This window comes from Aedes albopictus, chromosome 3 (assembly GCF_035046485.1).
Source record: "Aedes albopictus strain Foshan chromosome 3, AalbF5, whole genome shotgun sequence".
NCBI classification, from domain to species: domain Eukaryota; kingdom Metazoa; phylum Arthropoda; class Insecta; order Diptera; family Culicidae; genus Aedes; species Aedes albopictus.
Window position 1 is genome coordinate 222,359,734 of NC_085138.1, and position 17,222 is coordinate 222,376,955.

The following is a 17,222-nucleotide window of genomic DNA, read 5'->3' on the forward strand; positions in this document are numbered from 1 at the left end:
AAATAGAACAAAAATCTATTTCAAATCGCCTGTATTTTTCTCCTTCAGTTTTTTTTTAACTCAGGACATGATTCTACACTAATGCTGTAAATTAGTGTTATAACCAAGGTGTAGGGGTTTGTGGGCAAGATGGCCACCCTGTGTTTTAAGCATTAATTCGCAACACAACAATATTTTCTGCATGGGTTGTGATTATAAACAATGCTTCATGTTTATAATGTGCGAAAACGTTACTATTAGTTTGAAAAAATCTGCTATAAAATAGTGTTTGAAGTGGTTTGAAGTCTGAGTGTTAAAAAACAGTGTTTTCTTATACGGGAAACGTACCGCGTAAAAAAAAACTCAGTTCAAAATTCAAAAAACCGCGTAAAAAAAGTCTCACCATTTATCGACGAATCATGCAAAAATAAGGCGATGATTTTTTTTTTTGTATGGAGTTTTCATTTACACGGCGGCGTAAATGAAAACCGCGTAAAAAAAGACCTGACTGTAGTATTAGGTCATCTGATTTTAAGGATTAGTAATGAAATAACATCGTTTTAAAAATTATTTATAATTTTTAATGGTATCTATATGTGACTTTTGTTAAACCTCGACACTAAAATTTCAATGTTTTAAATTAATTATATCATATAAAAAATGATAAACGTATCGTAATCATTCGGGGCAAGATGGCCACCTGTGATAAGGTCTATGTCGCCATCCGAAAACCAATCTAAAGCAGCCTCAAAATTGTTATTGATATTTAAAGATACTGCAAAACCCTTCGGTATTATTGTAGGTGACTATATGTCAAATAACTTTGTCGAAGACCGCAAAGTGATCCAACGTCTGTGAAAAAAGTTATACCCTAGGTACATTGAGGATAAACTTAATTGTTGTTTTTCCAATACATGTAAAGGAATAATATCAATAATGAAATCTCAATACTTTGCCTCACTTTGCCTAGTGTATAACTTTTTTCACAGCCGTCGGATCACTTTGCGGTCTTCGACAAAGTTCTTTGGCATATAGGGTAAGTGTACCAATTATGGCTATAGTACCAATTTTTCGCCATAGTTGATTTTCACCCTTTAACGATGTAAATCAACAATAAAAAATTGTGAACAATAGATCACGTTCACAAAAGATGGTTGCACTAATTTAAACTCCACATTTTGCTCAAATTATGGTAGAAATAAATAATTTTCTTCAAAATTTCGGCTTCCTTGCACCCTTTTTCGCCATAGTGTACCAATTATGGCTAATCCCATAAGAAATGCATGCGAATAGTGCGAAAAGGAACCGATGTTAAAAAATGTAGCCATAACTGGTACAGGGTTCCTATCATTGGCACACGCTGTAATAAATACTAAAAGTTGTTTTGGGTACGTTTCTATATTTTTCCTGTAAAGTATAGAAACTAAGCTATCTTTTAATATATTGATGACATTCGTTGGTCTTCTTGATATTTTTGTACAAATAGTTCTTCTTAGGTACTGCCATAGTTGGTACACGCACCCTAGTCACCTACAATAATACCAAAGGGTTTGCTTATTGAACGCTTACAGCGCCACCTAGCGGCAAAATTCGATAACTTTAAATTTCTGCATACATTTGGCCAAGTTTTCCCGTACAAACTTCAAGCGTTTTGAGCGCCCCCTTAGGCTCAACCGATTTTGCTCAAATTTTGAACGTAGCTTCTGGGAGTCCAAAACAATTGATTGAGTAGGTAAGACTTGGCATTTTTCGAAATTGTTGTTTTTCATATAAGTGTGGGCCACCCTAGTAAGTATAATGCAAGAAAAAAGTAGTAATGTATCTGCAGATAATTCATTTCGAGAGAAACAAACATTATCATAAAGAAAATGTTGGCAAATACCAACCCTCTGTAGGCAAAGTGTTGCGGGTGATTCGACCTTGGTTTATTGAACGTTTCTTAGGAATTGAAGCACACTAATTGTAAACATTTAGCTCTGTGGTCGTCTTGCCCCATATGGCAAAAATTCTATGTCGAAAGTAGAATTTTTCAAATGAATTTATTTTGCATTCGTAGTGCAAAATAAAATGCTTTTTTGTGTTAAGAAGATAGAAAAGACATGAAACAAAGGGGATAGCCATATTCTAATGAAAGTATATGCTCCCAAGGCGCCTAAGTGTCACAACCCCCTACCCAGGTATTAATACTACGTGATGAACAACAGCAAAGCAATGGAACCACAATCACTGGATGAGTTTGAGAAGAACTTAAAACGATAAGGCTGTTGGAAAGGGCAAGATCTTGGTCAAACTTCTAAATTGCGGAAACGAGAAGCTGCATCATTCAATCGATCAGATTCTAATAAAAATATGGGAGGAGGAAGAATTACTCACCTGCTGAATATAAAACATACACTGAAGTTTTTTTCACGCGGTTTTGTTTTTACACGTTTTTTACGCTTTTGATCGGGAGTGCATATTGGTCATATGCGGATGGATACACTGAAGTTTTTTTTACGACGGTAATGGAACCGCGTAAAAAAATCGTGTTTTTTTTTTAAATGTCGTCGCGTTTAAAAAACACGCGTAAAATAGCCAGGACCACATCTACCGTGACTTGACTTTTTTACATTTTTTTAAAAGCGGCTTTTTTACGCGATACCATTGCCGACCCCACATAAACGATAACCATAAGATGTGCTTAACCACCCATACGGGATACAATTTGAACAGTATGTGGTATTGTTGAACCGTCTACAGTACGGTCCGTGTATGGTGTTCGTTTATTAGGGACGTAAAAAAAGTTTCAGTGTGCCCGCATATGCCCAATATGCACTCCCGATCAAAAGTTTGGAGCCACCCTCTCAAAAACGTCATTTTTAGGCCCATTTTTGCGCAAAATCTGTTACGGTTACAAGCATATCATTGAAGCAATAATATATGTCAAACTTTGAACGTGATTTAGGTGAAACTATTTAAAAAATGTGTGTATGTAAACTTAACATAAGGCGAAACTGGATCCATTTCCTCACTTTTTGGTTTTTGATTTTTTATAAAATAACGAAGCAATATTTTCAAAATCGGTTTTCGTGCACATGTAGAGCATGGATCAAGGTATCTCCTGTTTTTTTTTCGTGGTGGAAAATGTTTTTCGTTTTTGCAGAAACCATTTTTGAATAAAATTTCACAAAAAAATGGTTTCTGCAAAAATGGAAAACTTTATCCCTCACAAAAAAAAAATCAGAAGATACCTTGATCCATGCTCTACATGTGCACGAAAACCGATTTTGAAAATATTGCTTCGTTATTTAATTAAAAATCAAAAACCAAAAAAATGAGGAAATGCTTCCAGTTTCGCCTTAAAGTTGTTAAATTCCAAAAGATATAAATTTTAGCTTACAACAGTGCCGCTGAATATTGGGCGAGATATTGGGATCTTAGATAAAAAAAACTTGAAGAAAAGTTATTAAGTTACTATTGATGTCGGTCAACCAAGAGTTTGGGGCTACCCCTCAATATGATGTTTCAGCCAAAAGCTTGTGTTCACTTTAGTAACCCATTGGAAAAGGCCCGCAGCGATTAAACCGATAGGGGTACATTGAGTTTTGAAGTTGTCGTAGTTGTAAAATGTTTGGGATAGGCAACTTTTTTTTCTCTCACTAAAATGTTCAACATGATGTAACTTATCATAGAGTGCATCAAAAAATCTCAAATTTGGACTGTTGGTCAACCTTTTATATGTGCATCATTGGTTCAAATTTGAGCCCGATTGGTTAATCTTTCGCAAGGCTAGAACCGCTCTCGTGAAACACTATTTTTGGACAACTAAGTTTTGAACTGTCATATTTCGAAAACCAGTGTACCAAATTGAATGAAATTTTGAACGTTTATCAACAATATACACAGCGTAACAAAAATTAACTTTTGATCTGCCTCAAGAGCAAACTTATGTGTCTCCGACAGATTTTGGGCCGCTGAATCCGAATCTGGGCTCAGACTTGCTCCAGCACGTCACAATTTTGAGCTATACCTCAATTTATAGGGCAAAATATGCGGTTTTGGGCTTTTTTGACTGCAAGCCATTAAGCATGGAAACATTTTAATTTAAGCAACCAAAAAGTAAATTGGTCAATTGACATCTCAGTGATGCTCATCCTGCGGCCCTCCAAGCCTTAAGATGCGGCCCGCGGAGTTCTTAAAGACGAATCGAAATTTTTGAACGATTATTTGAAATAATTCGTTAAATTTATTAAGAAATCAAACAAACAAAAATTCTGATCAATTTTCACAGTGTTGAACGCAAATTAAATGATAAATAAACTAAAAGAACAATCCGTTCTGGTAAGATTCGATATAGCAAATCCGAAATATTTTGGCATTTCAGCTAAGTCACGAAGCCAGGTTATAGTTATTTATAAGTGATACGAATCAAATGAAAGTTTGTAAAAAAGGTAATCTTGAATCATTTAAACATTAGTTGCAATTTTTAAGCGCAGTCAATGCAACGCTGAGCAAATAGGGGTAGGCGGGGCAATATGGACACCCTAAGGTTTTTGCCAACTTTACCTGGCAAGATGTCAAAAAAGTTTAGTTTTTTGATACATGTATCCTTTTAAAGTCTATTGCATAAGAATGCTCACGAAGAAAAATGATTTATCCACTTCAAAAAATGTTATTAAAAATGTTAGTTACGGGGCAGAATGGACACCCCCATGGGGCAATATGGACACCATGGGACTTTTACGAATTCCGTACATTATTTACACCTTTACGCCGAAGTAGTTCATTTTTGTTCAGTTAATTTAAGTTCAGGCTGTTTTGGATGAAGCTTCGTTTTTGTCGGCATATAGAGCTGTGCCTAGAACAACTATTTTCCACTGCTGTCGTTTTTTGACCAATTTGTTTCGCCCTATGTCTACTATAGTGAACATTTAACCGAAAATATACTGAAATCGAAGAATTTGATTGGTTTGTGATTTAGGTTATATTTTTCTCTTGCCGCTTCTTTCAAAAAGGTGAGTGTCCATTTTGCCCCGACAGCAGAAGATGTTTCCAAACTTGATTTTTGATATAGGGGTAGGCGGGGCATTATGGACAGCCGGGGCAGAATGGACACCCTCAATATTTTGAAATATGCGAAAGAAGAAAATATAAACATGTTAAGCATGTAGATACAGCAAAAATACTTGCTGCATATGTTCTCGAAATATCAGGTTTTAATCGACCTACAATAAATTAATCACTAAATCTTATTTTAGATGGTGTGAAAATTATAATTTCCATGCACAAAAAACGGAGGATGCAACTTTTACGTGTAAAATCAAGTATAATTTTAATTTCGAATGTTTCTTTCCTGAAACTACGTTTTAGACAAATGAACTATATTCTCCATTCATTAAAAGTTCAAAAAAGATCGCATATTTCAAAATATTGAGGGTGTCCATTCTGCCCCGGGTGTCCATATTGCCCCGCCTACCCCTATTTCACATTTCGCCTTTCAGAAGAACATAAAAACACAAAGCACGAAGTTGTTGACAAAATTATCAACAAATCTCAACTTGGTTGCCAATATTGTTTAATTTTCACTGTTTGTTTAAATTTCTATTATAAGACTCACATATTTTTCGAAACAAAACTTACGAATTCAATTTGAATTGTTCAAGCGAAACTCCTGAACGAACTTAAAGAAAAAAATCTCAGGCGAGATTTATAAAGCGTCTCCGGTCCCCTTTTGGAGAAACTTTTGGATACATTTTTGGGAAAAATCCAGGAAACATTATTGGAGAACTGCATGGAAATTATAGGAACATCTCCTAGAAAAATGTTCTGGTGCCACTCTAACAGAAATTTCTTAAATAACTTAAGAATAAATTCCTCGAGCAACAAAAAGAGAATTTTCAGGAGTAACTACAAACAAGATTCCAGGACCAACTGCATCAAGACACAAAAGATGCCTAGAACGCCTGAGGAAAATTTGAGCAATAAATTTGAGGCAAGTTATGCAGCAACTTTAAAAGATAATGTTGAAGAAACTTCCGGAATCAATTGTAATAAATCTAATTTTTGAAGAAATATAATGATGAAGTATTTCATCAACTTCAGAGTAGACTTATGGAAAGAATATACTAAAATCTTCAAGAAACTCCTGAAAATTTCGAAAAAATCCGGAAGCTATTCTAGAAGAAATTCTTGGCAACGATTAATGAGGAATTCCTAAAGTAACTTTAGGGCAGTTCCAAAGGCAAATCTAAGAGGAGTTCTTGGAGATGTTCCAAGAGAATTCTAGAAAAACTAAAAGAAACTAAAAGAACTCTAGAAAAACTAAAAGAAATTTCTCGAAAACCTTCTGGAGCAACTCCACAAGAAATTTCAGGAGAAAATCCAGCAAACCTTTTTGGAGCGAGTCAAAAAAAAATCTTGTAATAGCTGCTTGACAAGTTCTTGAAGGGGCTTCAAGGCAATTCTAGGGGCAACTTCTAAATTGTTTGTTTGAATTTCTATTTTGTAGCTCAAAAGTTTTTCTCAACCAAACTTATGAATCTAAATTGAACTCCACGAAGGGCAATAGATTATAAAGTTTGGCCCTTACACAAGTTCTGAACAGTTCAGATTTTTAATAAATATGCTTTAGAATTGTTCTTTTTGTTGTTTTTGTGCATCGATGTTTTATGCGGCCCGCAGGTCGATCCCGATTTGCAAATTTGGCCCGCGGTATCCTCCAGCCTGAGCACCACTGAACGACTCATGCAAAATATTTTGTTTTACCAAATCGAATTTGATAGTTTTAAGCGATTTGAACTTTTTTGTGAGAGAAAGAAAAGTTGCCTATCCCAAACATTTCCTCCACCCCGGTTTTTTGATGAGTTAGTGGTATACGTTAATGTTACGTGCTACGACAAAAAGTGTTGCACCGATTTACATAAAAAAGTTGTTCCCATGTCGAAATTCAAATATTGCGATTACACTCTACTACTTCTGACTTTTAATATTTGTAACATTCCATGTAGTTTGCATGGGTACCTATTCTAAACTACATCAATCAATGCTTACCGTACAAGCGAAAGGTTTTGTTCCCGAATGCAATTTCATATGCACATAGTAGCTGCTAGGGGAAGATAACGTTTTGCCACAAACTTTGCATGTTTGCCTTTTACTTCGGCTTGGTGCGGTGGAATGACTCTGAAATGAAATAAAACATCGTTTTGAATACAATTTATAAATTAACTTTACCTGCACTATCCATCATAGTTATGGACTTATAATCATCATTTTAAACATATTAGACGATGCTGAATTTACATATTTACACAATTTATACATAGCAACGAGTGGCAAAAAGATGTTTTTTTTTATTTAAGTTGCATAATAAACATATGCGTAAAAGTAGGTCATTATGATACTGAAATGAGTATTATGAAATGAAAATTATAATATTAAATTGTTCATAATATGTTTTGTTAGTTTTTTTTGCGGGTATGATTATATACACTAGCGTGGCCCACACTTATATGAAAAACATAAAATTCGCCAAATCTTGTTAACGAGATTGAAGTTGATATGGGAAAACTCAACATTTTTTTAATTCTGAGGTTTTCGATTTTTGTCGATAGATGGCCCTGTAAGCGTTCAATTAATAAAACCTTCAATATTCTTGTACAAGACTATGTGCCAAACAACTTTGTTAAAGACCCCAAAGTGATCCGACGCCTGTGAAAAAAGTTACAGAGGGCTGGCCAAAATGTTTTGGATAGACAACTTATATTTCTCTCACAAAAAGTTCAACAAGCTGTAACTTTTCATAGAGTGCCTAAAAAATTCTCAAATTTGGACTGTTTGTCAACCTATTATAATATGTACATCATTGGTGCAAATTTGAGCTCGATAGGTTAATCTTTCGCGACGATAGAACCGTTCTCGCTAAACACTCTTTTTAAGATAAATAATTTATTACTGTCATTTCTTCAAAACCAATGAATCTAATCGAATGAAATTTTGAACGTTTATCAAAAATAAATTATCGCTTCGAATGTCTTCATAAAATATGCACGTTTTGAAAGTTATGATAGATTGACACTTTTTGGATTTGTCTAGAAAAATGTTAATTTTTTACCTCAATGTCATTATATTTGATATCCAAATATTTCGTAGTTCTATTATAAGGATATCTTTAAAAAGATATAATAGCGCCTATTAGGATAAAAGGAAGGACACATTTAGAAGTTTTGTGTGGTGTTGTAAATTTTCCTAAATATGGGTGAAAACGTCAAACTGGTATAACTTTATTTGTTGTAAGAAAGTATTACACTATATAACGTCGTATCAATATATTGTTAGTGAATGCTCAAAATTTCATTAAATTCTATTCACTGGTTTTAGAGATATGAGCAGTTCAAAAATTATTTCTCTAGAAAATAAACGAAAATACTTTTACGAGAACGGTTCTAACTTCGCGAAAGATTAATCAATCGAGCTCAAATTTGTACCGATGCGCAATTTAGCGTGGGTCAGAGTTCGTTTTTTTTTCAGATCAAGTTTTTTTTATTCTATTTTGGGTTTTGAATAACTGCAAAATTTGAGCGCGATCGGTTGTGCCTACACTTTGTACATTCCGATTGCAATTTGTATGGGATTTTAAGATAGTTAATAGTTTCAAGTCATCATTGGGGCATCTTTATTCCTGTTGATGTTATCAAGAATAAATAAAAAAAATCAATCAATTTTCATGGAAAAACTTACTTCTATTCCTCATAAAATATTCAAATTATTCTGAAAGTATTCAAACGATTGTGAAAACATACATCGAATCGCTCTGCGGTCTTCGAAGAAGTTTTTCAACACTCTTTGTGCCATACTTTTACGCAACCGCTTATATGGTATCGGACAATTTTGAGCAGTTTTCAAGAAAAATACAGATAAGTATGTTTTCCCATGTAAAATCCCATACAAACATCAATCGCGATGCGCAAAATGTAGGCTAAACTAATCATTCCCAAATGTTGCGCTGTTGTTTGGGACCTCAAATGGCTCCTAAGAATCCTGATTGAATGTGATCAGTTGTAAATTTTCCCAAACAGCGTTGACCCACCCTAATGCACAGCACATATAGTAGGTTGACAAACAGTCAAAATTTGACAATTTTTTGATGCATTCTATGAAAAGTTTTGCTAATGTTTCGACTCACTTTACCTAGGCAGGGTATAACTTTTTTAACAAGCTTTGGATTACTTCGCGGACTTCAACAAAGTTTATTGGCATAGAATACCAAAGGTATTAATTATTGAACGCTTACAGCGTCACCTAGCAGCAAATATCGTAAACTTTAGATTTTTTCATACATTTGACCAAGTTTTCTCATAAAAATTTCAAGCTCGTTGAGCGTCCCTTAGAGTTAATCGATTTGGCTCAAATTTTGTACCTAGGGCCGCGCTTCCAAAACTCTGTTTTCGCGGCGCACCAGCTTTATGCAGGCTCGCTAAAACGAGAAGAAAAAGCGAGCTTGCGACACGTTGGGGCGCCGTGAAAACCGAGTTTGGGAAGTTCTGACCTAGGGTATCGCGCCACTTGGGCGGTGGCTTCTATATTCGTCTGTTTTCCACTATAACTCAGTCAATTTTGAACCAATTGACTTGAAATGTTGTACACGGCTAGATACTATACCTATCTCATCACATTCCAAAAGTTGTGTCAATTGGTTCAAATTTGACTGAGTTATAGTGGAAAACAGACGAATATAGAAGCCACCGCCCAAGTGGCGCAATTCCCTATCTTCTGGCGGTCCAAAACAGGAGGTAGAATTGGCATTGTTTGAAATTTATGTTATTAATATTAGAGTAGACTATTTTACTATACTCTATGGGTACTATAATCCATTTTATTTATAAGCCGATTTTATGAATACAAATTTGAACTAAAAGGTGAATGTCAATATAAACACTGTTGTCGTTTCGTAAAATAGCTTATAGTGTTGTAGTTTTAGTTAAATTGGCTGTTTTGAGGTTCACCTTATACTTACATTAACAGGTTGGGCCGGAACTACTGGTTCATTACTGCTGACGACTGGTTTGTTCTCATTTATGGCTATTACGGTTTGTTGGGTTTGGTCAGTGCGAGTGGTTGTTGTAATTGGTGTCTGGGCACCCTGGGGCGGTGGATAAGCGGTGTAGAATCCCATTGGTTCGGTTTTTATTTGTTCGAACATACTAATTGTAGCTAAAATCTCACTAGTAGGGGGTACAGGCAGCCGCCCGACCCCCCAATGACTAGGAAAGCTAATCTTGAATCGAAGACTCCTTATTCCATGGTGTAGTTAACGGCGAATTTATCCAAGCTGCAATTAGGTAAAATATCGATGATTACTTGTAAGCTTTTAACTTTTGATCAGTAGTGGAGATCCCGTGGCGTGGCGTATATAATAAAAAAAGTTAAAAATGTCCACAAAATGAATGAAAACAACTCTGGCGTTCGATTTGAATAGGTCGAATCTGTATAGGTATCACAGCAAACATACGACCTGTTCAAATCGAATGCCTGAACTGATCCTATCAACCTTCATGATAGTGTTAGACATAGCACCTTGATGTAGCCTAGCAAAATTTGTCACCAGTTGACAAATTTGCATGTGACAAATGAAAAATCTTTGTCTGACCATCGCAAACATCTTTCTTGAACATTTGAATGTTACTTGGCAAACTTATTTTGTTTTTTTTTTATCTTTTGATCATCTATTGAGAGCATTAAGGTAAAAACCTTCGGCTTCTACTCTTCTATACATTATGTCGTTTTCGTTTTTGTGACGGTGCTACACCGCTTCGTGCTACACTTTTCACTGCAAAAACGAACATTTTCGGTGCAGTTGCTTTGGTGTGCGTGAATAAAAACCAAAATATTTACATCTTTGCAAACGTTGATTGGTGGACACGGTGTACACCCGCTACCCTCTCGAATTTTCGAGTGCTGCACTATCTTGAGCGGTGCAGAAAAAGTGCTACACCGGTGCAGCACGAAAATCAAAAACGAACACTTTCGGTGCAAAAGTGCTACATCGGTGTAGCTCCACCGCAAAAACGAAAACGACATTAGTTAGCTATGGGTTCGTTCAAATATTACGTAACGCTTGAGGGTGGGAGAGAGTCTAGCACTGTGTTACGCTTCATACAAAATTTCAAAACTTCCCATACAAAGGTAGTTACGTGGAAGAGGGAGGGGGTCTAAAATTGTCAAATTTTGCGTTACGTAATATTTGAATGACCCCTATGCTACTGTAATGCGTTCGAAAATGACTCTGACCCATCTTGCCTCGCCCTACCCTACCTAGGGTCTGGGACCATTTGGGCAGGAGTGTCTATTTTGGGCACTTGCTGCTATACTGCCGTTCTACGCCCGATTGTCCCATGTTATATGGGAATCCCATATAACATGGGACAATTATGCGTATAACGGTAGTATAACTCAGTCAATTTTCAACCGTTTGACTTGATTTTTGAAACACGATCAGATACGCACAGTATCTAATCTAGCTATGTTATAGCAGCAAATGCCCAAAATGCCCCTGGGCCGACTCCCTGGGCATGGTGCATCATTGTACTTTCCTCACAATATACAAATTCATGCAATGGCAGACAAAGAAAGCCCTTCAATTAATAACTGACTGTGGAAGTACTCAAAGAACTCAAGTTGAAGCGAGGCAGGCCAGGTCCCAGTGGGGACGTAGAGTCATAAAGAAGAAGATACTGCAATTAATGAAAACTCTGGTTGTTGTCAATTTGGTCGTTTTAACGGTTAAAACATCAAAAATGATAGCAGAAAAATGTTCCTGTGACAGCAAGTTCAAAACAATTCCTGCTATCGATGATGATAGCAAAATGATAACAGTTTTTGCTATCAGTGCGAGAAAAATCAAAAAATCGTTATATGAAGGTTGATATCAAAATATAAATGACAATTGCACCAATGCTAAATTCCCTAAAGGTATTATAAATTGTTTGCCAAAACTAAAACTACTCTACAACTTAGTATTTACATTAATTTAAAATGACAGCTACTGCCACGACGCGCCGTCTCCCAGTCAGGTGCAATGGAATTGATAAACTCCAAGACCTTCTCAGGTTTTGCAGACCAGATCTCACTGGGTTGCAAGTAATCACTATTTAGAAATCTTTGCCTGTGCGTGTATAAAGCACCACAAATGCAAAGCAGATGTTTCGAGGTTTCATGTTCCGTTTTACAGAAACGACAGATAACAGAATATGGCCAATATTTTTCAAGCGATACCTGCTCGGGCAGTTACTAGGTTACTGTATGTACATAGAGCTCTCTTGTTGAGCTCTAAGAGCTTTTTGGTTTTTTTAAGCATTTGGTGTTATAAATCGTTTTGACTGATTGCAATTTTTGACATCCATCCAATTGGATATCATCCTCTGCTTAGCCCAGCGTTTCAGGTCCATTTTAATTGCACAGTTTGATATACCACAGGATGGTTCTGGGCCAGCAAACTGTAAATTGGAACCACTTTTAGCAAGCTCGTCTGCCATTTCATTCCCTTCAATGCCACAGTGACCTGGAACCCAGTATAAGTTTACTGAATTCCCTTGGCACAGCCTGCGCAGTGAAAGAATGCATTCCCAGACAAGCTTTGAAGTACATTGCTTTTAGTGCAGCTTGACTATCTGAGAAAATACAAATATTTGCATATCTGTATTTTCTCTCAAGGCAGATATTTGCGCATTTCAAAATAGCAAGAATCTCTGCTTGAAACACCGTAGGATAGTGTCCCATCGCCACTGAAATTTGTATTCCAGGGCCGTAGATTCCTGCTCCCGTTTTTATTCCAACTTTTGAGCCATCTGTATAGAACTTGATTGATCGTTGACGAACAGTGGGACCTCCGACTTCCCAATCTGCACGACTTGTTTCGTGCAACTTGTAAGGAACATCATGGTTCTCCACAGGTTTCATCCAGTCTTTAATTATTTTCTTTACTGGCCTATATTGGAAGTATTGTGAAATGCTCAGGTGACCTACAAGATTACCTGGCATAAACTTTTTAACTCGTTCAAGTCTCAGCAATTCCTTTTCTGCTTCTAATTGCACGAACTCGTGCAAAGGTAGCAGATTGAGAATCGTATCTAAAGCTTTTGATGGAGTGCTTCGCATTGCTCACAACATAATCAGATGTTCGCTTCTTTAAAAAAAACAATGGTTGTTCTTTTGAGACAGTGTTATAAAAATGTGTTATATCCCTCTCGGTACGGAGCACAAAAAAGTGAAATCTTCATACAAATGGCTCTCCAAAACTCTTAGACTTCTCAACAAAACAACAATTATTGTTCCTCATTTGGGAGATCTACTCCTGATCTTTCGATTTCTGGCTTTGACTATCTAAAAAACCGGAAATAAAATCTAGACAGATAAAACTTTTTTATGTTTTACGGTTTTTGTTCACGATTTGTTTAACTTGTTGTGGTAAATCTCACAGTAACGTAAACGAAAGCTGTTTGCACACATTACAAGTAATGGCTGAATTATTGAACATATGAAAAAATATATATGGAAAACTGTTATAGCTTAACAGCACTATTGGCTTCTTTAGCGGTGTTGAGATTTTTCCATATTCTGAATCTGCATGCCAAACTGAGTCGAAATCCAAATTATCATGAAATTTGGTGTCCGGAAACCTATTTAAAAATCAATTTGAAGTTTGTATGGGAGCGATTTGTCGAATCACAGTTTTCAATCGAAACTTAATGCAAAAATTGAAGATGCCCTGATGGGTGTCCATTTCGCCCCGTACCTTTCCTGCCAGCCCTGAAAAACACAGGTTTACAATTCATTATTTCTTCACCTGCTGTGAAGGATTAAAAGACGTAAGAAATAAGTTAAAGTTGTAAGTCAACTGATAATTTGTTAAGTTTTACTCTGTTATACAAGCCTTACGTATTCATATGCTTAGGGTGTCCATTACGCCCCTAATACCCCTATAACGCCCCTAATACTCCTTGCAGAATACAGAGCTATAGTTTTTTGACTATGTTTGCGGATTTTTTCCAAATACAGTAGACTTTCGATCAATGCAAACGGTTTAACTGCAATGCTTTTTAACTGCAAACTTTTAGTCCTGGGCACCCATGGTGGTGCAGAGGGCCGAATTGAAAGATTTCCATCCTGGACGATTGTCAGCCATCGCCTTAACCTGTGGCCAACGTGCAACGAATTTGCAGTTATCGCACCGCTATCCGTCAAAACGTTGCGCCAAGCTAACCCAAATGAACAGTCGAATAAATTTTACGTTCATTTATCGACAATTGGGGTTTTAAATTAAGAAAAATGTATAAATTTTTTGGTTTTATACCAAAGAGCAGCTTTTTCTGAACCACTATAATTTTTTTCAGATTTTTTGAACTTTATTTTGGTACCTAAAATCAATTTCAAATAGATTTTTCAAAATCACCTTTTGACAGCTGAGCAACTGCTTGACAGCTCCGCCCAGTACAAAATGCGACGAGGGGTGATTCGACAAATCGCTCCCATACAAACTTCGAACTGATTTTTGAATAGGTTCCCGAGCACCAAAATTCATGAAAATTTGGATTTCGGCTTAGTTTTGCATGCAGATTCTGAATATGTAATTATCTCAACAAAGCTAAAGAAGCCAATTGGCTTCTTTAGTGGTGTTGAGATAATTCCATATTCTGAATCTGCATGCCAAACTGAGCCGAAATCCAAATTTTTATCAATTTTGGTGCCCGGGAACCTATTTAAAAATCGTTTTGTAATTTGTATGGGAGCGATTTGTCGAATCACCCCTCGTCGCATTTTGTACTGAGCGGAGCTGTCAAGCAGTTGCCCAGCTGTCAAAAGGTGATTTCAAAAAATCTCTTTGAAATTGATTTAAGATACCAAAATAAAGTTCTAAAAATCTGAAAAAAATCATAGCGGCTCAGAAAAAGGTGCTCTTTTGTTTAAAAATAAAAAATCATTGAATTTTTCTTAATTTAAAAACCCAATTGATGGGGTTATTGACGCCTATCTGACGTTGCAGTTATCGAAAATTGTTCGCTAAGTGAAACGTAAACATGTTGCAGTTATCGAACGGCTACTGTATTAAAAATTCCTTGATCATTCTAAACACTGTGCTATCACGCTTGTGTATCGCAATGGTCGCTTTTGCGGCAAACTTTGCTAAAAGTATGTTTCAGGGTATGTTAAGAAATATACCGCTAGATATTTTCAAATTTTCCAAGCATTACAATTGGTACACTTGGTGTATACACTGGTCCAGGATCCAGATTCACGAAGAAAGATGCATTCATTTTCAGAGCTTTTAAATATTTTTTTTAACAAATACGGACCTCCACAAAGTTTATCCTAAGAGAACGTCCACAAATTACGTCACACTTTAAGGGGGAGGAAGGGGGGTTCATCAAAGTGTGACAACAGATACAAAAATTTCAGAGGTCCCATACAAAAAGTGTGACATAGGGAGAAGGGGGTTAAAAATGGTCGAATTTTGCGTGACGTAATTTATGGACGTTCCCTAATAATAACGCCTTCTTTCTAGGACGTGGGTTTTCAGCATTAGCATGATGATGGTGACGCGTTCGATTTCCGGTCGGCCTAGAAATCTTTCGAAATAAAAATACCCTTAACTACCTTGGGCATTGGGCATAGAATACATATCAAGATGATACATATCTTCGTGCCTGCCATACGATATACTCATGCAAAATGGTCATTGGCAGAGGAAGCTCTCGGTTAAACTGGGGAAGTACTCAAACCTAGGTGGGACGGCACGCCAATAACAAGAAGAAGGCCGTCTTTCTAATGTACTTCAAAACTAGGGTGCACATTGGCCGGGTCCATACAAAGGTAGGGCCAGAACTGAAAAAAAAAAAATTGATATTTTTTTACGTTTTTATTACAAAGAAAATATATTGTACTTTAATGATCCATTGATAAATTTCATATGAAGTAAAGAAGCCAAAGCTGCCTAAATTATAAAATCCAAAAAAGAATCACTCAAACAAAGTATACTATTGATACTTTTAGAGTGGAACATATTTTTAATTTTATTCAACGCATAAAAGCTTGTTGTTGGATAGTTTTAACGCAATTATTATATATACCATATTTTGTGCCTTAGCAATCAATTTTGCTATTTTTTAGTTTAAAAAACAGTTCGTGTCGTCACGTGTTGCCACATATAGTATACCTTATATATCATGCTTAGGACTCTATAAAAACGTTTGAAGATGTTGCTGTTTTTTTACTGTTATTTAAAAAAGTCACGTTGTCTTCATATGTTTTACGTCATGTAGTTACTTTTTACTAATAAAATATATTTTCCCACTTTTTTACACATTTTTATCAATTTTTATCGAATTCAAGCGAAAGTCAAGCATTTAATTGCAATTAAAAAAAAAGTGAGGTCACAACAAAACTTTTTTATTTGCAGGAATAACTAAATGCATTCTTTGGCAAAGTTGTAAATCTACTTTTCTTGAAAAATTGAAAAAACCGGTTTTCTTACTGTATTTTTTTTTTAATTTGAATTTCTCACATAGTCGCCCAAAAATACTTGTTTAATTTTTATTTTGTTCATGTTCACTTGTTAAAAGCTTAACATGAGGAAATCCGGTGTGGCGGTTGAATTTTTTCCACATTTGTTTATCTAAATCATGTTTTTATGATTTATTTTTTAAATGCGGCATGAACTTTTGAAGTCGGACGCACATTTTTGGTGATAAGGTCCAAAAAAACACAATGTTTTGAGGGGTTGACCCCAAACTTTTGATCGGGAGTGTATGTACATACATATGAAAATGTGAAATAATTTATATTCATAACATAGTAAATGAACAAGTATGAATAAGTATGATTGATTAAAAAAAAAACATAATAAAATTACTTATCTGATTTGTCTTGTTCCCTAAAGCTTTATTATTATCAAACAGTATGAAAAACTATTCCATCCAATTTGTTCCCCACTGTGGTGACACTTACATCAACTCTAACGACAGCGATGTAATAAAAAATCGATAATTTTACAGCTCACAGTAATGCCGGCACAGTAGGCACACATTTTTCCACAATGTAAAATCTTAAACCCGTGAAAGCGAAAAAAGATTCGCAGACAGCAGCGCGCTTGATGCAATTAAAATAGATTCTGATAGTGTATTGAAGCGCGGACGCACTATCACACATCAGGGCGCTAGATGAAAGATGTTAGAAATAAATGAAAATTTCTTAAAGTGCCTGAAATCCTTTAC

The 17,222-nt window shown here is 35.8% G+C and overlaps 1 protein-coding gene across 3 annotated transcripts in view; it reads right to left on the minus strand.

The window, feature by feature from the left end:
- The window catches only part of LOC109424533 (zinc finger protein 25), a 38,678-nt gene that overhangs the window by 20,673 nt on the left and 783 nt on the right, over positions 1–17,222 (minus strand). For 2 of the 3 annotated variants that reach the window (XM_029878154.2, XM_029878152.2), the window contains exons 2-3: positions 9,971–10,285; positions 7,009–7,137 (exon numbers count right to left, since the gene is read on the minus strand). In XM_029878154.2, coding sequence (XP_029734014.2) covers positions 7,009–7,137; positions 9,971–10,156 — 315 coding nt within the window. In that variant the 5' untranslated portion in view covers positions 10,157–10,285. Of the gene's footprint in view, positions 1–7,008; positions 7,138–9,970; positions 10,286–16,956; positions 17,160–17,222 lie in introns of those variants that run through there. The other variant, XM_029878153.2, reaches the window with a different exon arrangement.